The 18,891-nt window shown below is 41.9% G+C and overlaps 1 protein-coding gene across 1 annotated transcript in view; it reads right to left on the reverse strand.

Annotated features, from left to right (window-relative positions):
- The window catches only part of EFCAB2 (EF-hand calcium binding domain 2), a 610,154-nt gene that overhangs the window by 200,759 nt on the left and 390,504 nt on the right, over nt 1-18,891 (reverse strand). The window contains exon 4 of the mRNA XM_044058128.1: nt 2,558-2,637. Within this exon, the coding sequence (XP_043914063.1) occupies nt 2,558-2,637 (80 nt within the window). The remainder of the gene's footprint in view (nt 1-2,557; nt 2,638-18,891) is intronic.

Below are 18,891 nucleotides of genomic sequence, written 5' to 3' on the forward strand. Positions count from 1 at the left end.
ACAAATGAGCATTTGGACAAGAAAGAAAGAAGCTTGATTTTGGATACAGATGATGAAAGGTGATGAAGTAATAAAATGGGATGAAACTAGACAGACTTTTGGGTCATTAAAGTCAGATTAACTTGCATGGATTAAATGATTTACTAGGGATATTAGAGATGATCAGTGGAGTGAAAAGTGTCTTATTTCTAGATGTGCAAGTAAATCTAGAAATATTTACAATTTTTGCATGGAAATGTCTACACAAATATTTCTATATTTCTTTGACATTTGAAAAAAAATATGTTCCCACAGACAAGAATCATATATTGGAAAGGTGATGATTGAGAAAGACATTCTTGGGTGCATATACTCTGGCATTTATGAAGTTGCTTCAGTACAAAAATGAACTGAATTATATGCTAAAATCTTGTAATGTGAAGAGAAGAGAGTTTAACTTTACTACAGAGATGTTCTTGTACAGTTGGTATAAAATAATATCTGCTAAAAAACTGAAAACATTGCTGTCATTAGTGCTGACAAGTGTCTAAGAAAGTCATAACCAGAAATGGAAAAACAATGACAAACCATCGATAAATGAAGTATAAAAGATGATTACAGAGATTAAAAGTATGGAACTGAAAACTATTAGAGATAACTCCCCATAAAAAAGAGCTGTATGGGCTTCTGTAATGGAAATTATACGACAACGGCTGATTGGAATTCAAAAATGAGCATGCTGATTGGACAGCCCAATCAGCGTGCCTGTCGTAAATTGAGCATATATCAATAAAATAAGGTCATGTCACTGAAGTACCATGGAACAGCTAGACTTCTAATTGGAATATGCTGTGGGACAGAACAAACTAGAAGAACATCAGGTACATTCTCAAAAATAAAGAAACAGAAATGTACCTGATTTTCCTTCTGTTTCTGCTCTGTTTCTCATAAAATCTCAACAGAAAAAAATAGCAACAGAGATTCTCTTTTTTTCTGTTGCTTCTCCTGCACTGCACTGATGTACTGTGCAAGCGTGGGGACATAAGTCCTATATGCCTGCTCAGTACATCAGTAAAAAAGGCACAGCATAGAGGAACATGTCAGTCCCTTATACAAAGACAATATTTAAGAAAGGAAAGCAATTTCCTTCTTAAATAATGTCATTGAATAATAGCAATAAATCACTCCTGAATATGGGTATATCAGGATTTACCCATACTCAGTCGTGGATTATTGTTTAATTGAGCTTGAAGAGGGCACTGACAAGGAACAAAGCACCAAAGACATAAACCTATTTAATAAAGTAAACTGTTATCCCAGTTATGAAGTCATTGGTCCAACAGATAAAATGTGTAACATAGTGATAATAAAATAATATGGTCACCAGTTAATTACTGAGCTCAGTTTTTGTTATAAACAGTTAACTTGTGTGTTTAAGTTTAAGAAGGTATATTAAATCAATCTAGAGATTGAGACAAGATGGAATTGTCATTTGATTGTCATTTGTGATACAAGTATTTACAGGCTTAACAATGGCAAGTTAACGAAAGTTAAATGAAAACAATGACAGTCTGACATGAAGCTATAGTTTATCAGTATTATATAAACATAAAATTAGAGACTGGTTGTACCATCAATCAGTGATAAAATTGCAAGTGCAACACTCAAGGGGATTGCACCATATATAAAAATAAACATGCTGAATATAATAAAATGTTGCTCTTTAAAAAGTAATCTAGTTTCAAATGTAGCTAAGGTTATCTTTTTTTCAGAAGCCCTAACTAATACAAATGCTCACAATTTTCTCCTTTAGTAAACACATTAATTTTCTTCACAATCAATGCTTTATTGCTGACTTAAAGTTTACTTTTCCTTCAGATATACTTAAAGACGGATTTAATGTGTCATTTATAATAATGTACTCAGTACATGTAATAACTATTACAGACTTTCAGTATTATCTATTAAGCTTACTCTTGGATCCCAATAATGTACAAAAATGTAGCACTTGAATTTTCTAACAGCAAATAAAGCACCTCTTCATTTACTGTAATGATTTAATTCATAAAAACTATAACATGTTCAAAACTTAGAAATGTGTGTGTGTGTGTGTGTGTGTGTGTGTGTGTGTGTGTGTGTGTGTGTGTGTGTGTGTGTGTGTGTGTGAGTGTGTGTGTGTGAGTGTGTGTGTGTGTGTGTGTGTATGTGTGAGTGTCTGTGTGAGTGTCTGTGTGTGTGTGTGTGTGTGTGTGTGTGTGTGTGTGTGTGTGTGTGTGTGTGTGTGTGTGTGTGTGTGTGTGTGTGTGTGAGTGTGTGTGTGTGAGTGTGTGTATACTTTCAATGCACATGCCTTTTTCTAAAGTAAATGCCAAACATCCTGCTTGTGCGCTTTATATTTATACGGATAATGAAACAGTGAGCCAGGCTACAGTGTTCCTGCTTTCAAACACAGGACATAAAAACTGAGCTTTACTTAGCAAGTTTCATCAATTAGGAAATTCATACCTATAGTTGTAATGAATGCTTCAGTCAAAGTTTATATTCACTTTTGCAAATAAAGTAATATCACTGCTCTTACTTTCTATCTATTAAAACTTTAGTCATCATGGGAAGAAATTTTTCAAATCGAATATAACCTGTAGGTTCCTCTTCTTCAACCTAAAAGAAAAAGACAATCACACATTTCAAGTTTCAACAAAATAAAGAAATCAGAAGTCTTGAATTGTTCTTTAGAAAGACAAAAACTGAATGAATAACAGGAAGCAGACATGAAGAATATATAACAATAACCATATAAGTTAGTCTATTTGTTTTTTATGATGATGTCCCTAGCAGTAGTTTTTCAAACCCTGGAGTATGGGGGAATGATAAAATAGACTATTCAGAACTGCACTGTTTTATTTATTTGTTCATTTAAAACTGACAGGAAGAATGGACCACAGGAGCTCTTTTTAGCCACAACCTAAATACAGTAAATTAAAGATATGAATACACACTGTTCAGACTCACAAAATAATGAATTAAATGATTAAAATTCAAAGAATGGAGCAAATACAAACATAACATTAATGAATGGACTAATGATACCTATACAAGTTAAAGCTGTCCAAGAAATCTGAAACACAGATTAAAAAAAGACAGCAGAAAGGGTTTTAGCTATCATGCAAATAAGGTCCAAAGAATGGGAAAAAAGAAGTTATGTCTTACCATAATGCTCCATCTGAGTTGTTGATCTTCTTCCAGTCATCACTGATGGGTTCAGTTCCGAGCCCTCGGGAACCAAGTCGGCCTAATACCAAGCTCGCATACACCAAAAACTCTCGAGCTAAGCTGCTACCCACAATGCCCTTCTCCCAGTTACCTCAGATCGAGTTTGCATGTAACATATAGAAGAAACAGAAAACAGAGACCATTTCTGCACAGAAACCCTGAAACACCACAAGGACCCAGAAGATCCACCAAGAGCCTTTGGTGAGGGACGGTGGGAGGGTATGATGACTGGAAGAAGATCAACAACTCAGATGGAACATTATGGTAAGACATAACTTCTTTATCTGAAGTTGTTAATCTTCTTCCTATTCATCACTGATGGGACAGAATCCCAAGCTACTTGGAGAACCTGGGTGGCCCGTATGGAAGAACATTCCTGAGAACCATAGAGCCGAAGGCCACTCTTCCCCTGGAGACCAAATCCAATTTGTAATGCTTGATGAAAGTATGGGGTTTAGCCCAAATGGCTACTGCACAAATATCATCCATGGAAGCCCTGGAGTGAAAGGCAACCAAAGTTGCGATGGCCCTAGTTGAATGAGCTTTGATTTGAACAGGTTTAGTTTCATTCGCTAGGGAGTATGACAAGGTAATACAATCTCTGAGCCATTTTGATAAAGTAACTTTTGATACAACATGTCCCATTGGTCCAACATGCAGAAGGACTTAGTCCTGTCCAGGTAGAAGCGTAGTTGTCTATGTACGTCCAATGAATGTAGACGGTATTCTCTCTTGTTGGAATAATATGGAAAAAAACACAGGGAACTCAATGGACTGGTTAACAGAGAAGTTGGACACTACTTTGGGGAGAAAGGATGGGTTAGTACAAAGGGATACTGTGTCCTTATGGAAGATTAGATACGGGCCCTTGATGCATAAGGCTTGTAACTCAGATATCTGTCTGGCTGATGTGACCGCTACCAGAAACAATGATTTCCATGACAGGAATTTAAGATCACATGTCGCAGCAGGCTCAAAGCGGGGCAGAGAGAAAGACTGTAGAACCAGAGAGAGATTCCATGTCTCCACAGGTTGCCTGATAGGAGGTCTGCTATGGAAAACTCCCTTGAGAAAGGTCTTGCAAAGGCAGGTGGAGATAAGAGGAACGCCATCCAAGCTGTTATGGAAATTGTAAATAGCTGCTAAATGTACTCGAATAGTAGAAGCTGATGCCCCATTGTCAAACAACTCAGAAAGATACTGAAGTATAGCAGCTATAGGAGATGAAAAAGGATCTAGCATGTGATTATTAGTCCAGATAGCAAATCTTTTCCATTTGTCTCTGTGGAGTTTTATGGTGGATGGTTTATGGGATGCCAGAATAATATTGCAGACAGGTGAGGAGAGGGTTTCCTGCCTGGCAACTACTGGAAGTGGAGAAACCAAGCTATCAGCTTGAGATTGGATAGATTTGGGGGAGGCATTCCTTGTGGGTGAGATATTAGGTCCTGACGAGTGTCCAGGATCCAAGGAGGTTGTAACAGGTGAGGCTGGAGGAAAGGAAACCACACTTGTTGAGGCCAGAAGGGGGCAATGAGGATTACTTTGCATCTCAGCCAGATTGCTTTCCTTAGAAACAGGGGTATCAAAGGTATCGGAGGATAAGCATAGAAGAGACCCACAGGCCAACTGTGAGTCAAAGCGACTCTCGGTGACTCCCCGTTTGGGGGAAAGAGGGCAAAGTAGCTGCTGCATTTTTTGTTTGAAGGAGAAGCGAAAAGATCGCAGCAAGGCTGGCCCCAATGTCTGAAGATTTCTGCCATCACGTTCGGGTTGAGAGACCACTCGTGTGGACGAAGGATGCATCTGCTCAGCCTGTCTGCAATTACATTGGAGCTCCCCGGGATATGCGTTGCAATTAAAAAGCGGGTTGGAATCTATCGCCCAATGCCAAATTCTCATGGCCTTGCGATATAGGTGGTAGGATTTGATCCCTCCCTGTTTGTTTATGTACCAGATGATGGACATATTGTCCAACTGGATTGCAATCATTCCTGACAGAAGGAGTGGATGAAGTGCCTTCATTGTTAACAGCACCGCTCTTAACTCCAGGACATTGATATGCAAGTTGACCTCTAAGCTGGACCATACGCCTGTCTTTCCCTGGAAGTGGCCCCCTCACCCTATCAGGGAAGCATTCGTGGTCACAGTGGCATTGTGTTGGGGAGGCTGGAAGGGGGGCTCCAAAGATTTTCATCTGTTCTCATCCACCAGAGGAGATCTTGTCTGCAGGAATTGGTAATGAGGATCTGTGAGTTCAGAGGATGGAGATTGGATATCCACTGGTACAAAAGGAGCCATTGTAGTAGTCTCATATGCAATCTTGCTAGGGGGACACTTGGGATGGTTGCCACCATAGACCCCAGAGCCTGTAGAACTTCCCTTGCAGATACCTTCCTATGACAGAGTATCACTTGTACTTGTAACCTTACTCTCTGAAGTCTGTAAGGAGGAAGAGAGACTTGGCTTGTTTAAGTATTGAATACTGCTCCTATAAATTACAATTGTTGGGTGGGATGAAGGTTGGATTTTTCCCAGCGCACTGTGATGCCTAGAAACTCCACCAGTGCTAGAGTGAAGCGGAGGGCCTTGACCAGTAGGCACTTGGTGGAGAGGAGAGGAGCTAATTGTCTAGATATGGAAAAACCTGGAATCCCTGAAGTCTCAGATGAGCTGTTACCACTGCTAGGCATTTCGTGAACACTCTGGGGCCATTGAGAGACCAAATGGCAGGCCTCTGAATTGGTAATGATTGGCTCCCAGCTGGAAGCAAAGGAGACTCCTGAAGCACTTGTCTGTTTTGATGTGGTAATACACATCCCGGAGATCTATCGAGCATATCCACACACCCTCCCAAAGAAATGGGAGAATGGATTGTATTGTGACCATGCAGAATTTGGTCTGAACTACTGATTTGTTTAGTTGGATGAGATCCAAAATGGGTCTCCAGTCCCCGGTATTTTTGGCACCAAAAAGAATTTTGAGTAAAAAACGGATCCACACTGGTCTGGGGAGGCTTGTTGGATGACTCGTTTTAGACACAGCTTTCTTATTTCTGAAGCTGCCTCTTCCCTTTGACTGAATGTAACATCAGGAAGGCATTTTGGAGGTCTTGGATAAGAGATTAGAGGGATGTAATCACCTCTGGAAATTATTCTCTGCACCCACTGATCATTTGTAATAGAGTGCCAGACAGCTTGGTGCAGAGAAAAACGAGCCCCGACTGCTTTCAGAGGAATGCAATCGGGCAGCGCTTCAGGAGCACTGATAAGGTCATCTGGAGAAAGAATCCCTGGGGTCCTAATTTTGGGGACCCCCTCTGCCCTGAAAGGGGCATCTTCCATTACTGGAACCCCCACTGGCTCTGGGGGAATCCTCACCACGTGCACTAGGGAAAGGACCTTGAGATTTCTTGTGCCACATCTTTCCACTCCTCTGATTCCTGGAGAAAGAGCGCTGAGGTTATTGAAAAACATAGGCCAACAGCAGACAAGGTTTTTCCATCCTGCTCGCACCTGTCTAGTGTGTCCTTCACTTTAGAACCGAACAGAGCAGAATGTTTGATAGGGGCATTCAAGAAGGAAGACTTGAAGGAGTCCACGTGGTCACAAATGCGCATCCAGGCATGGCATCTCATAACTACACCTGCACCCACAGCTCTAGCCGTCCCTTCATTTGCGTGGGTCAACAACCTCATAGACAAGTTAGAGATCGACTCTAGGGTAGTAAGCTGGGAAGCAACTTTATGACATGCCCCATCTGAAACTTGACCCGCAAGGGTTCCAGAGAGTTCAGAGATGAGATCTCCTTGGAGCCTTGTAAAATGTGCCAAGTAATTCAGAGACCTGACAGCAAAGGTTGCTGAAACAAAAACTCGCTTCCCTAATCTGTCCACTGCCTGGGACTCTCTGTTGGGAAGATGGACAGCAGGACTTTCCTCTGCAAGGTCCTTTTTTGTGGCAGCCACCACCACCATAGTGTCTACTGGTAAGCCTCTAGACCAATGGCGCTGTTCCTCTGGAGGGGAGAGTATCTTGTCTGGTCTCCGGGAAATGGCCTCAATGGTATCAGGGTTCTTCCATTTGACTAACTCATCGGCAGGTGGGGTCACCCAAGAAGTAGAGGGCCAAGAGCAGAAGGCCTGCAGGAATACGGATTTCTCCTAGGAAGGATTGGAGGGCTTCCAGTCACCCCTCTGCCTCAAAATTTCCAGGATGTCATCAGGAGCTGACCATTGGGACCCTTCCCCATCATCGTAGTCTGTATCCTCAGTGAGGGACTCCTCTGGGGAGACCATGTGTTTCCTCTTACATGTCTGTTTCCGAGGTGGTTCTTCAGAGGGAGCATCTGAAGAAGACTCTAAAAGGAGGTTACCCTGTACAGGGGATTCCTGAGGCTTGCGCTCTTGGTGTCCTGAGGGGGGGGGTGGCTTGTGATAGCTGCAGCTCAAAAGGAGCGGGGGGAATGTCCGATGTAGGAGGAGCACTTCCCAAAGCAAGCACCCTCTCCATCACCCGGAAGGCAGGCCCACCCAAACAGGAATGGGAGCCCTGAACCGAGGAAGACAATCTCGGAACCAGGGTCACACCCCACTCCATGTGGTCCACTCCTGGGGATGGAGCCTCAAGCAAAACTTGGGCAGGAGTCACCCCCGGTTCTGAAGATGGAACCAATGAAACAACTAGAACTGTACCTAGAGCTGGGGATTCCACCCCCCCCAAGCATGAGATTGAGGAAGGGGTGGTTCCAAAGGAACCAAAACCCAAAGGGGCCTCAGAGCTTCACAGAAGGTCACTGTCAGCACTGAGGAGAGGAGTCCTCCTGCAGACATCAGAGCTATGGGCCTCGGAACTGTAGGGTCCAAGGGAGGAGAATACGTGGGAGTCGCAGGGGCAATGGACCCAAAACCCAGAGTGGGATGGATTTTAGGAAAATTTGTAATAACTCTAGCTGTCAGCAGCTGATCGAACAGGTGCACCACATCCAATTCAGATAGACTCCTGGTGGACCTTACTGACACTCATGAGGAGGAGTCAGGTCTGTCCAAAAAAGGGCTAAAGACTTGTCCTGAAAACAGATCCAAAGATGGGGAGTACTGGGTCCGTGGTGCAGTAAAAGTTGGCACCGTGGATTCTAGTTTTGAAACAGGCAAAAGGGGGACCATTGGTGCCAAGAAAGGGCTCAGAGCCGAAGGAATAGCTAGAGTGGAAGTCATTATAGGCTCCAAAAAAGTCATCAGTACAGATCTCTGAACTGAGATGGGAGACGTCGGTGCCGAGGTAATGGCAGGCAACAAGGCTGAACCCGAAATCACAGTCAGAACGGTAATAGTCAGTGCCGAGGGTGGCGCCAAAGTGGAAGTCATCGCAATGTCTGTAGAGACCACTGGAGCAGAACTCGGAGCCGAGGTGGTCGGAACCAAGGAGGCGATCTTGTGCTCCGTGGAAGACTTATGGGCCTTGTGCTTATGAGGCTTGCCCTTATCACCGGCTGGTGAAGAAGGATCAGAATGACGATGATTTTTGTCCTTAGATGGAGGGGTTGAGACCTCCGATGCAGAAAGAGCCTCAGGAAAAGGAGAAGGAAACAGGCCTTTCAAAATAACTTTATTTCTTCTTTCATTCAGCGTCCGCTGACTGAAACTGACACACATCTGACAGGGAGGTTTCACAAATAAGTTTGGCACTCCCAGACAATATACACATTCCTCATGCAGGTCACTATTGGGGAGTTTACCATTGCAGGAAGTTCAATGCTTAAACCCGAAGTCCCTTTCTTCTCAGACATACACAGAAAAAAACAATTCAACAATCCAAAAAAAGATACAGAAGGAAAAGAAGAAAATGCCAACAATGGTACTGAGAAAACCACAAGGGTAAAGAAGGGCGTTACCAACAATGGCAAAAAGAAGATACCCGTGGGTAGAGCTGGTAAGATAACTAGGTATAGAAGAGTTTTTAAGAGAAAAAAACGTATAGAATATTGAAAATTTTGAAAAATTACAACACTTAACTGGAGAGCTCAGTGAAACACTGCTATATGGCTGCGCGGCAAATGAGATCTGATGTAACTGGGAGAAGGGCATTGTGGGTAGCAGCTTAGCTCAAGAGTTTTTGGTGTACGCAAGCTTGGTATTAGGACAACTCAGTTCCGAGGGCTCAGAACCGAACCTGTCAGTGATGAATAGGAATAAGATTAACTACTTCAGATAGTTGGTTTAGTATTTATGCAATACATAGATAATGAAAACCTAGAGCGCTTTGGCAGGAACAAGACTGTGCAGAGATTAGAAGAAAGAAATGAGTGGAAAGTAAAATGACAGGGCAATCAAGTAATACTACAAAGGTCAATGCAGTAGGACTGGGCAGTAAGGTATGATCTCAGGACTAATTTAAAACCAAGGACAGTTGGGGTACAATAGATATAGTACATTTCACTAGGCATACTTACTATAACAGTAGATCTTTGAAAATAGGTTACTGTAACAGTACCTTTTGAACTACCTTAATAGTCAGCATTTAAGCTAACGGTACCTCTAAGTTTGTTTTCAGTAGCAGTGGCCTCATTCTCCTACTCCATGTACCCCTAATGGTGCAAAAGTCCAGCATATACAAGCATCACAAGGACAATTCTTCAGCTCTTTGAGACACTTATGGTGTTCATAGGCACCATCAGCACAGAAACCTACTGGTCTTAGAGAAACACAATGTATTATCTTGGGCTATAAATTCACATAGTGTTAGTAAGATAACAGACTACACAGTAAACCATATGTACTAAGGAAATTGTTACAGGGTAGCTTTAGTTTTTAAGTGACCTCTTCTTGAAGACCTACTGATATGGTAAGCAATATCTTCTTTGAGAAGAGTCGCTATAAAAGTAAATCATAAAGTTTGAATAGATTCCCAAACAATGCCAAATTTGTTTGGGAGGCGAAAAAAAATTAACATGCTCCATAACATAAGTAACATAAGGTACTGGTACATGTGCATCATGCAAACACTTTTCTACGCAGTCAAGACTGTCTTTCCATAGAGAAAGCATTCTTTGTAACATGTCCATGCAAGATCTACACTAGTACCTAATTAGGCAAAAAGAACACTGCATATGTAAATGATGTCCAAAAAGATTATATTTCCGTCATCCCTACTCTGAGTTAAACACATATGAAAAATGGATATACTTGATATGCTTTACTATCAAAATCATAGAAGACAGTTAGGTGGACCTTGGAAGGATGAATGTCACTGTTCCAAGGTTTCGTAATGTCGATTTGTAAATGTTTGAATCCACAACAGTGAATGCACACTAGCATTCCTTGCTGAGGATTTGTTGTTTTGAATGGATATTGCACTACAGTGGGGATCAGGAAATTTACCTTTTCCCTCACTGTAGTGTGATCTTGGAGTTTGTACATATAATTAGCAGGAGGTGTGGGGGGCACAGCCCCCCATATGGGAGATGCAGGGGGACACCCCCCCTACAAAATGTTAGTAGGACATAACCATTACAAAACCTTGAAACAGTGACATTCAACTTAACCTCTCGACAGAAACTATATCCTGGTTTAGCAGCTACCTCTCAGATCGGTACCAATCTGACAAATGGCTCTCTGCCCTCTCCCCATTCCTCCTCATCAAAACAGGTGTCCCATAGGGATCCATCCATCCTTGGTCCCCTCCTTTTTAACATCTTTACCAATAAACTCCACAAATCCTGTCCCTCAGTCATCCCTCATACAGTACGCTGATGACTCTACCATTATATCCATAGCTGACAACCCAAATGAACTACTAACCCTCACACAAACATCATTTAACCTCACTGAAACCTGGCTAACAAAACATCAGCTCACACTCAACCCCCAAAAAACAAAACTCTTACTCTTTCTCCCAAAATCCCACTCTCAACTTAAATCCTCTTACTCTATCTCCTCACGCAACAACACCTTAATAGCTCCAGAAACCCATACGAAGCTCCTTGGAGTAATCATAGATGACCAGCTGAAATTTGATCCTCATATTCACCACTGCATTAAGAAAACCCACCAAAAGCTTGGTCTCCTTTACAGAAACAAAAAATTCCTCACCCCTGAATCCAGAATAACACTGCCCAATGTCTACCTCCTTCCCAACCTATTCTATAGCTCACAAATCTTTACTAACCTCCAGTCTACACTACTCTCCAAACTTGAATCGACCTATAACAAAGTGGCCAGATTTGCTGCTGACATGCCATCTAAATCTCACCACTGTCTGGCCCTCAAGTCGCTTCACTGGCTAGAGTTTCCAAACCACCTCAAACTTACCCAACTCCTCATTATCCATTCCATTCTCAGTAAACCCTCCTCCTGTCCAAGTCTTTCCTCACGGGTCTCACTCTATACCCCCACCTGATCTCTTAGGAGCTCAGATCAATGCCTGCTGCAAATTTACAAACCAAACAAATCTGCTGGACAGAACTTATACAGCTACTCTCCAGCCATCATCTGGAGCAAGCTTCCTTGACTTTAAGAAGCATACCCCAGACCTACACATTCAAGATCTCTCTCAAACATTACTTAACCCACCTCATTATATGCCCCTGTAACTTCCCCCCTTGAACCTTGTATAAATCTGGTTCACTACACACCTCCCTCAACCTCCCTTTTTCATCCCTTTCCCCCTTTTATCTTTCTTCCTCTCAATTTACTCCAGCCACCCACCTCCTGCCTTAATACCTCAGGCCTCCTCTCTCCTACCTACCTCCTGTCACTAAGCTAATAATCTTTCCTGTCTCTCTACAGGCTACCCAGCTATCCATATTTGGACCCACATCATGCTAACTATATATCCTAACATCTCACATCATCTCTCAACACTAACTCCTCCTACCACCCTTCCCAAAACCCTTGTAGCTTGTCCTATCTCCTACTGCTACCCATCTAGAATCTGATAATCTTATAACATTATCTCTTGCTTTGAGTGTATGTTCACTTTCATAAGAATCTGACTAGCTTTATTTGTGATTAACTCTTGCTTGCCTCCACTACTGTAAATGCATCTGACAATCGATTCTCATTATATTGCATATTTACTGAACTTTGTAATCATCTATTTTTTGTACAATGGAGCTTTTCTCCCCAGGCCTCTGCTGAAAAAGGGCTCTGTCCCAGTCAAACTATCCCGGTCAACAAATGTCAAATAAATAAAATAAACCGGAAGTCCAGGTAGGTTTGGTAAAGTCGACGCTTCTGTCGACTTTCTGTAACTACCACGTTCGGTGTTGTGATCAATCAGAATTTGGATTTTTCATTTTTTTTTAATCAAGTAAGTAATCACTCACACAAGTGTGTTGCGAGATTTTGTTGGTAAACCACTTGACACATCTCATAAACCTTATTCCTAGAGACCACAAGTCTGAACACACCAAGTATGCTTGGAGCTTGTCATTTAATTGAAATAACAGCAATATCAAAACTTCTTTAAGTGAAACTTGCCCACTCCCCCAGTGCTAGGGAATGGAAGATCCAGTAGGGTGCAGCTCCCCTTCAGGCAAAAACACTTGCTTTATCAGTGTTTTTCTGCAGGCTGCTTTTGGTTAAAATGTTTTTTCTTTTTTTTTAATAACACTGTTAGATGAAATTACATAAATCAGAGAGTATACTAACATAATGCAGCAGAAGAGTAAACTGTTAAAATTATCCAATTAAAATGGTGGAAAGAGAAGTATAACCAGGATTACAAATAGGGCTGAAGGACACAGCAGTTATGCAATACATATCTCGAGGGCATGTAAATCACATCACCATATAGGCAAGTATAACCAGGATTGCAAACAGGGCTGAAGGAAACCGCAATTATGCAATAAATATCATAAGGGCATGTAAATCACATCACCATATAGGCTTATAGATACACTGATGTGATAACAGATGAAATAATGCAGTCAAAATGTAAAATACCTTGCTTAATGACTAGTAGTATATCTTTTGAAATTATTAAATTCCTACGTTTCCAAGTGTGGAAAGTTAGTCTAAACTTACCCTAATCAAACAGTGCTACTCTATGTAATATTTATCAGATGAAATTAGTAGATTACTGTAAATTCTATTACATTCTCCTCACAGCATCTGGCATTAGGTACTGGAAAGATGTAAGACTACATGACAGCTTCGAGCTACGTGAACTGTGTAGACATGACTGCTACTGCTGAAGAGTGAAATCTACCATCTAAATCTGCATTTGTTTTTTTTTCATTTTCATTGTAAAGAAAACTTATAACAGTGCTGGCAGATGAAAAAGACTGCTGCAACATGGTAGTCAGACAACAGAACTAGATGCCACTGCTGCATCAAATGAATCAAAGAGATCAATCTCCCAAGTAACTCTTTGTGCTGAAAGTAAAGCAAAATGTTTATGCATAAAGACTTTAAACCTGCAAACATTTCATAAATGAGTATCCAGTAAACATATACACTGCATTACAAGGCATGTGAACTGCAGAAGGACTTAAGTAAGAAGTCCTTTCACAATGGTGATCTCCGCAATGCAACTGGCACACAGGCAGAATCACAGTACTGCCAACCTTAAAATAAATCCCGACCCCACCCCATGCCCAGAAAACCACAGTGAAAAACTTCTCTAAAGCAAATTTCACACTCCTCAAAACCGAAGTGGAATCCTTCAAAGCCCCCGGGCCTCTGGATAATACGGACCAGACCACAAAATCCTTTATAAACGCATTCTATGAACACCTTCAGGAATGCATGGATCATGCAATCCCAAATAAAACCAAGACCCAATCCTCCAAAGGCAGACGTCCTGTCTGGTGGACCCCAGCCATAAACAAACTATACAATAGAAGGAGGAAGCTACTACATGACAGAGCAAAATCCCAAAAAGGGAAGGCATCTCTGATCAGTATTAGCAAAAAACTACGGGCACTCATAAAATCGTCTAAGGCCAGCTTCGAGAGAAAAATTGCACAGGACACTAAGGATAATCACAAGGCTTTCTTTGGTTATGTTAGGAACCTGGGTGGGAATTCCCAGATATGCTCAGAATTAGTCCAAAATGACAAAAAAATACACCAAACACACAGACATTGCCAACATCCTAGCTGACAGGTTCAGCGCAAACTCCCCCCCCCCCCCCCACCAAAAGGGCTAATATCTATCCCAGCAGAGTGCTGCTCCCTTGACATCTCAGATGCTCAGGTAAGAGCTGCCCTCTCCAAAGCAAGAAACACAGCATCAATGGGACCAGAGGGTGTCCCGGGCTGCGTCCTACATGAACTCCAAGAAGAGCTAAACCCAAACCTAAAACTACTGTTCAATCTCAGCCTTACTACAGGATATGAACCCAAAGAGTGGTGTACAGCAACAGTGGTCCCTCTCCACAAAGGTGGTGCCTCAACGGATCCTGGAAACTATCGCCCCATAAGTCTCACTAGCTTGGTCTGCAAAGCTATGGAAAGGATCATCATGGACCTTATAAATAAAGATATTGGGGACCTACAGACAATGGATCCTACCCAGTTCGGCTTTGTTAAGGGCAGATCCTGCCTCTTAAACCTGGTCAATTTCTTTGAAACAGTCACCAAGGCCATTGACAAGGGGAAGGTGGTCCACACAGCCTACCTGGACCTCGCAAAAGCCTTCGATACAATACCCCACTCGGGCATTATAGATAAGCTCACCAGCTTAAATATAAACCCCTATGTCACTAGATGGGTTGCAAACTGGCTCAAGGACAGAACCCACATGCTTAGAATAGCTGGAGCCATGTCAGACTCCAAACCAGTTACAAGTGGCGTCCCACAAGGCTCAGTCTTGGGACCTCTCTTGTTCGGTATATATTTCTCGGAGGTACAGGCCAACATGGAAGGACTGTGGCTGACCAAGTTCACAGATGACTGCAAACTGGGCACCATAATAGACTCTCCAGCTGACACAAGCATCCTCCAAAAGGGCCTCATAGAAACAGACTACTGGTGCCAGAGCCATGGCCTCAAGCTAAACGCCAAAAGTGTATAGTCATCCCCTTTGGCAAAACAAAGTGCCCACAAATTACCACATAGGTGGTAATCCATTAAGTACAGAAGAAGTAATTAGGGACCTGGGGACCCAAGTTGATAGCAATCTCTCATTTGACAACCACGTGGCCAAAGTGGTTAGAAAAACATTTTATATAGCCCACCTAATCATGAAGGGATTCACATCTAGATCAGGGGAGGTCATCGTGCCTCTTTACTCATCCCTCATCAGGCCCATAATTGAGTACAATGCCCCTTTTGGGATGTACCTTACCAGACACCTGCAGCAACTGGAAAGACCCCAAAAGTACCTCACCAAGAGGATCAAGGGGCTCAAACAGATGCCGTATGCTGCCCGGTTAAAGAAACTCCAGCTCTACTCAGTGGCATACCGCCTGCTCAGAGGCGATCTGTGCCTGGCTTATAAAGCCATGTCCAACCCGGAATTAATGGACATGCTGCACCTCAGAAAATCCAAATCCCATCGAGCTACGCTCGAGGGACTTAAACCTCAGCACTGAAATAAATAGGACATGCTGGAGGGACAGATTCATAACCCAGAGGCTCCCTTCACTCTGGAATAAAATCCCAGTCCAGGTTAGGCAGAGTCCCTCATTGACTCTCTTCAAGAGTAATCTTGATGAGTGGATGGGAGATCGTAGGTTTACCCTGGGTATCACTTCTGTGTCACTGTTAGACAGAAGCGCAGTATACTAACCTCGAAAAAGGGCATAGCAAAATTAATTTAAAATGGGTGGCGAAAGCCATACATACTCTGGCTAGGCTTATAAATGCCCTAGGGCAGATAGCCTAGTATGAACCTATGAACCTATGAACCTATCACTTCTGTACTCACCATAACTATTCATCTGTGTTGTCCATTTTCATTCTTCCTCACTCCCTCTCCTTCACCCTTCCTATCATCTCCTGGAATGACCTTGTGGTTATTGTGGAACTTCTGTTCCAGGTTTGAGCCCCAGTTCTGCTACTTCTATTACTTTGACTGTGCTTAGGATTAATTACTCTTAGGGCTTATAAGGCAGCAAAACGTGATCTGAGGTATGGCAGGTTGACTTAGGCAGTATGGCTAGAGGGAGGAGATCGAGAGTTGGATCTCTGAGTCTTGTAAATGCAGCCGAGTCAGATGTGAGGTCAAATTCCAGACCCATTCGTTGAGGAACAAATGAAAAGGACAACACCAGATGAATCCAGTTTGCAATGTCTTGCAAAGATATGTATAGAGGACCATGTAGCTGCCTCTAGAATACTTCTACAGTCTACCCCTTTCCAATTATGACACTAAATAAGACATGGTAGAATGATTAGATGTTGCTGCCAGGAACTGGTTTACTATGGTGTAAATAGCAAAAGATAATAGCCATGGATAACCATCTGTAAATAGTCTATTTTGACATGGATTGTCCTTTCTTTGTCCCAACCATAGGTGCTGGAAGCTGTTGAAGACTGGGGGGGGGGGGGGCAGAGGGCAAGAGGGGCATTTATGTCCACCTAGTATTTTCAACCAATATGTATATATATATATATATATATATATATATATATATATATATATATATATATATATATATATGGGTCCCCTTCATATACACACACACATACACAGACTAGGCATGGGGAACTGACTTTGCACAATGCGCAAATGCGAGTCTTATCACAGCAGGATAAAATACTTTTACACAGTTAATCCCTTGGTCCAGTCAGGTAAAAACACAATAAGGCTTCTACCTGAAGTTTCCAACTTGATGCTTTGAACACCTTGGAAATAAGTTCACTAACCCTGAAATGTTCAACAAAATACAGACAAAAGTGCACAACATAGAAAAACTTTGCATAACTGCTAACATATTATAATGCACTACTCTCTTCTCACACTGCATTCTTACAGAAAGGCCCCCAAACCAAGAATCGGCAAGCTGCAATTAATATCCAAAGTTATAGGATCACGGGTTCACAGATTTATAGGAGGTTACTATGCTAATGGCCATAGGACCTTTACCAGGCCAGCCATGTTATATCCATGTTCCCACAGGCCATTTTCTTTTTGCCTAGATGTCTGAGAAATAGATTCCAAATAGTAAAGGGTCCAGCATAAATCTATAAACCCATGTAGTAGTACCATAAGTACTCAAGAAATAACTAATAAATGAAAAACTATAATATGCTGAGGCATTAAATCCCCCTAAAGACTGTTTCAGCAGTTTCCCATGTGTGCGCAACCACCAAAATGAAACAGTTCACCTAATGACCACCCCCTCAGTAGTCTGTCCATGTATGCAAATGCATATGCAAAAAGCAAATGACATCAAAATGAATCATTTCCTCAAGGTTCCATTAAGCTTTGTCCATGTATGCAAAAACACCAAAATTAATCATTTCCCCAAGGTTCCCTTAAGCATTGTCCATGTATGCAAAAACAGCAAAATTAAACATTTCCCCAAGGTTCCCTTAAGCATTGTCCATGTATGCAAAAACAGCAAAATGAAACATTTTCCCGAATGACCTGCTCAATAGCATGTCCATGTATACATGTAAGGAGCAAATGACATCAACACGAATCATTTTCCCCATGGTTCCCTTAATTACTTTTCCATGTATGCACAAGCACAAAATAAAACATTTTCCCCAACGTCTTTTTCAGTAGTCTGTTTGTATGAGTAAGCACAAAATCACATCAAAATTAATCACTTCCCCCAAGGATCCTTTGTGTACTTTGTCCATGTATGCACAAGCACAAAAATTAAACATTTTTCCCAATGACCCCTTCACTTTGTCTATGTATGCACAAGCAATAAAAATGAAACATTTTCTCCAATGACCCCTTCCGTTAGGTTTGTCCTTATATGCACAAACACCAAAAATGAAACATTTCCCCTAACAATCCTCTCAGTAGCCTGTCCATGAATGCACAAGCACCAGAAATGAAACATTTCCCCTAACAATCCTTTCAGTAGTCTGTCCATGTATGCACAAGCACCAGAAATGAAACATTTTGCCTAACAATCATCTCAGTAGTCTGTCCATGTATGCACAAGCACCAGAAATGAAACATTTTGCCTAACAATCCTCTCAGTAGTCTGTCCATGTATGCACAAGCACCAGAAATAAAACATTTCCCCTAACAATACTCTCAGTAGTGTGTCCATGTATGCACAAGCACCAAAAATGAAACATTTCCCCTAGAAATCCTCTCAGTAGTCTGTCCATATATGCACAAGCACTACCAAATGACATAAAAATGAATAATTTCCCCCAAGGTTTCCTTAATTACTTTTCCACCATGTATAATGTACAAGCACAAAAACAAAAATAAAGCATTTCCCCCAACGACTTCTTCAGTAGTGTGTTTATATGCATAGTAAGCACTAAATGACATAAAAATGAATCATTTCCTCCAAGGATCCCTTGTGTACTGTGTCCATCAATGTAGGCGCAAGCACAGAAATTAAACATTTTTCCCAGTGACCCCTTCACTTTGTCTATGTAAGCACAAGCATTAAGCAATGAAATGACACATTTTCTCCAATGACCCCTTCAGTCAGGTTTGTCCATGTATGCACAAGCACTAAAATGACACACATTTCTCCAATGACCTGGCCCCTGGGCCCT

Source organism: Protopterus annectens, chromosome 1.part2 (genome assembly GCF_019279795.1).
Source record: "Protopterus annectens isolate FY-2018-M chromosome 1.part2, PAN1.0, whole genome shotgun sequence".
Lineage (NCBI taxonomy): Eukaryota > Metazoa > Chordata > Ceratodontiformes > Protopteridae > Protopterus > Protopterus annectens.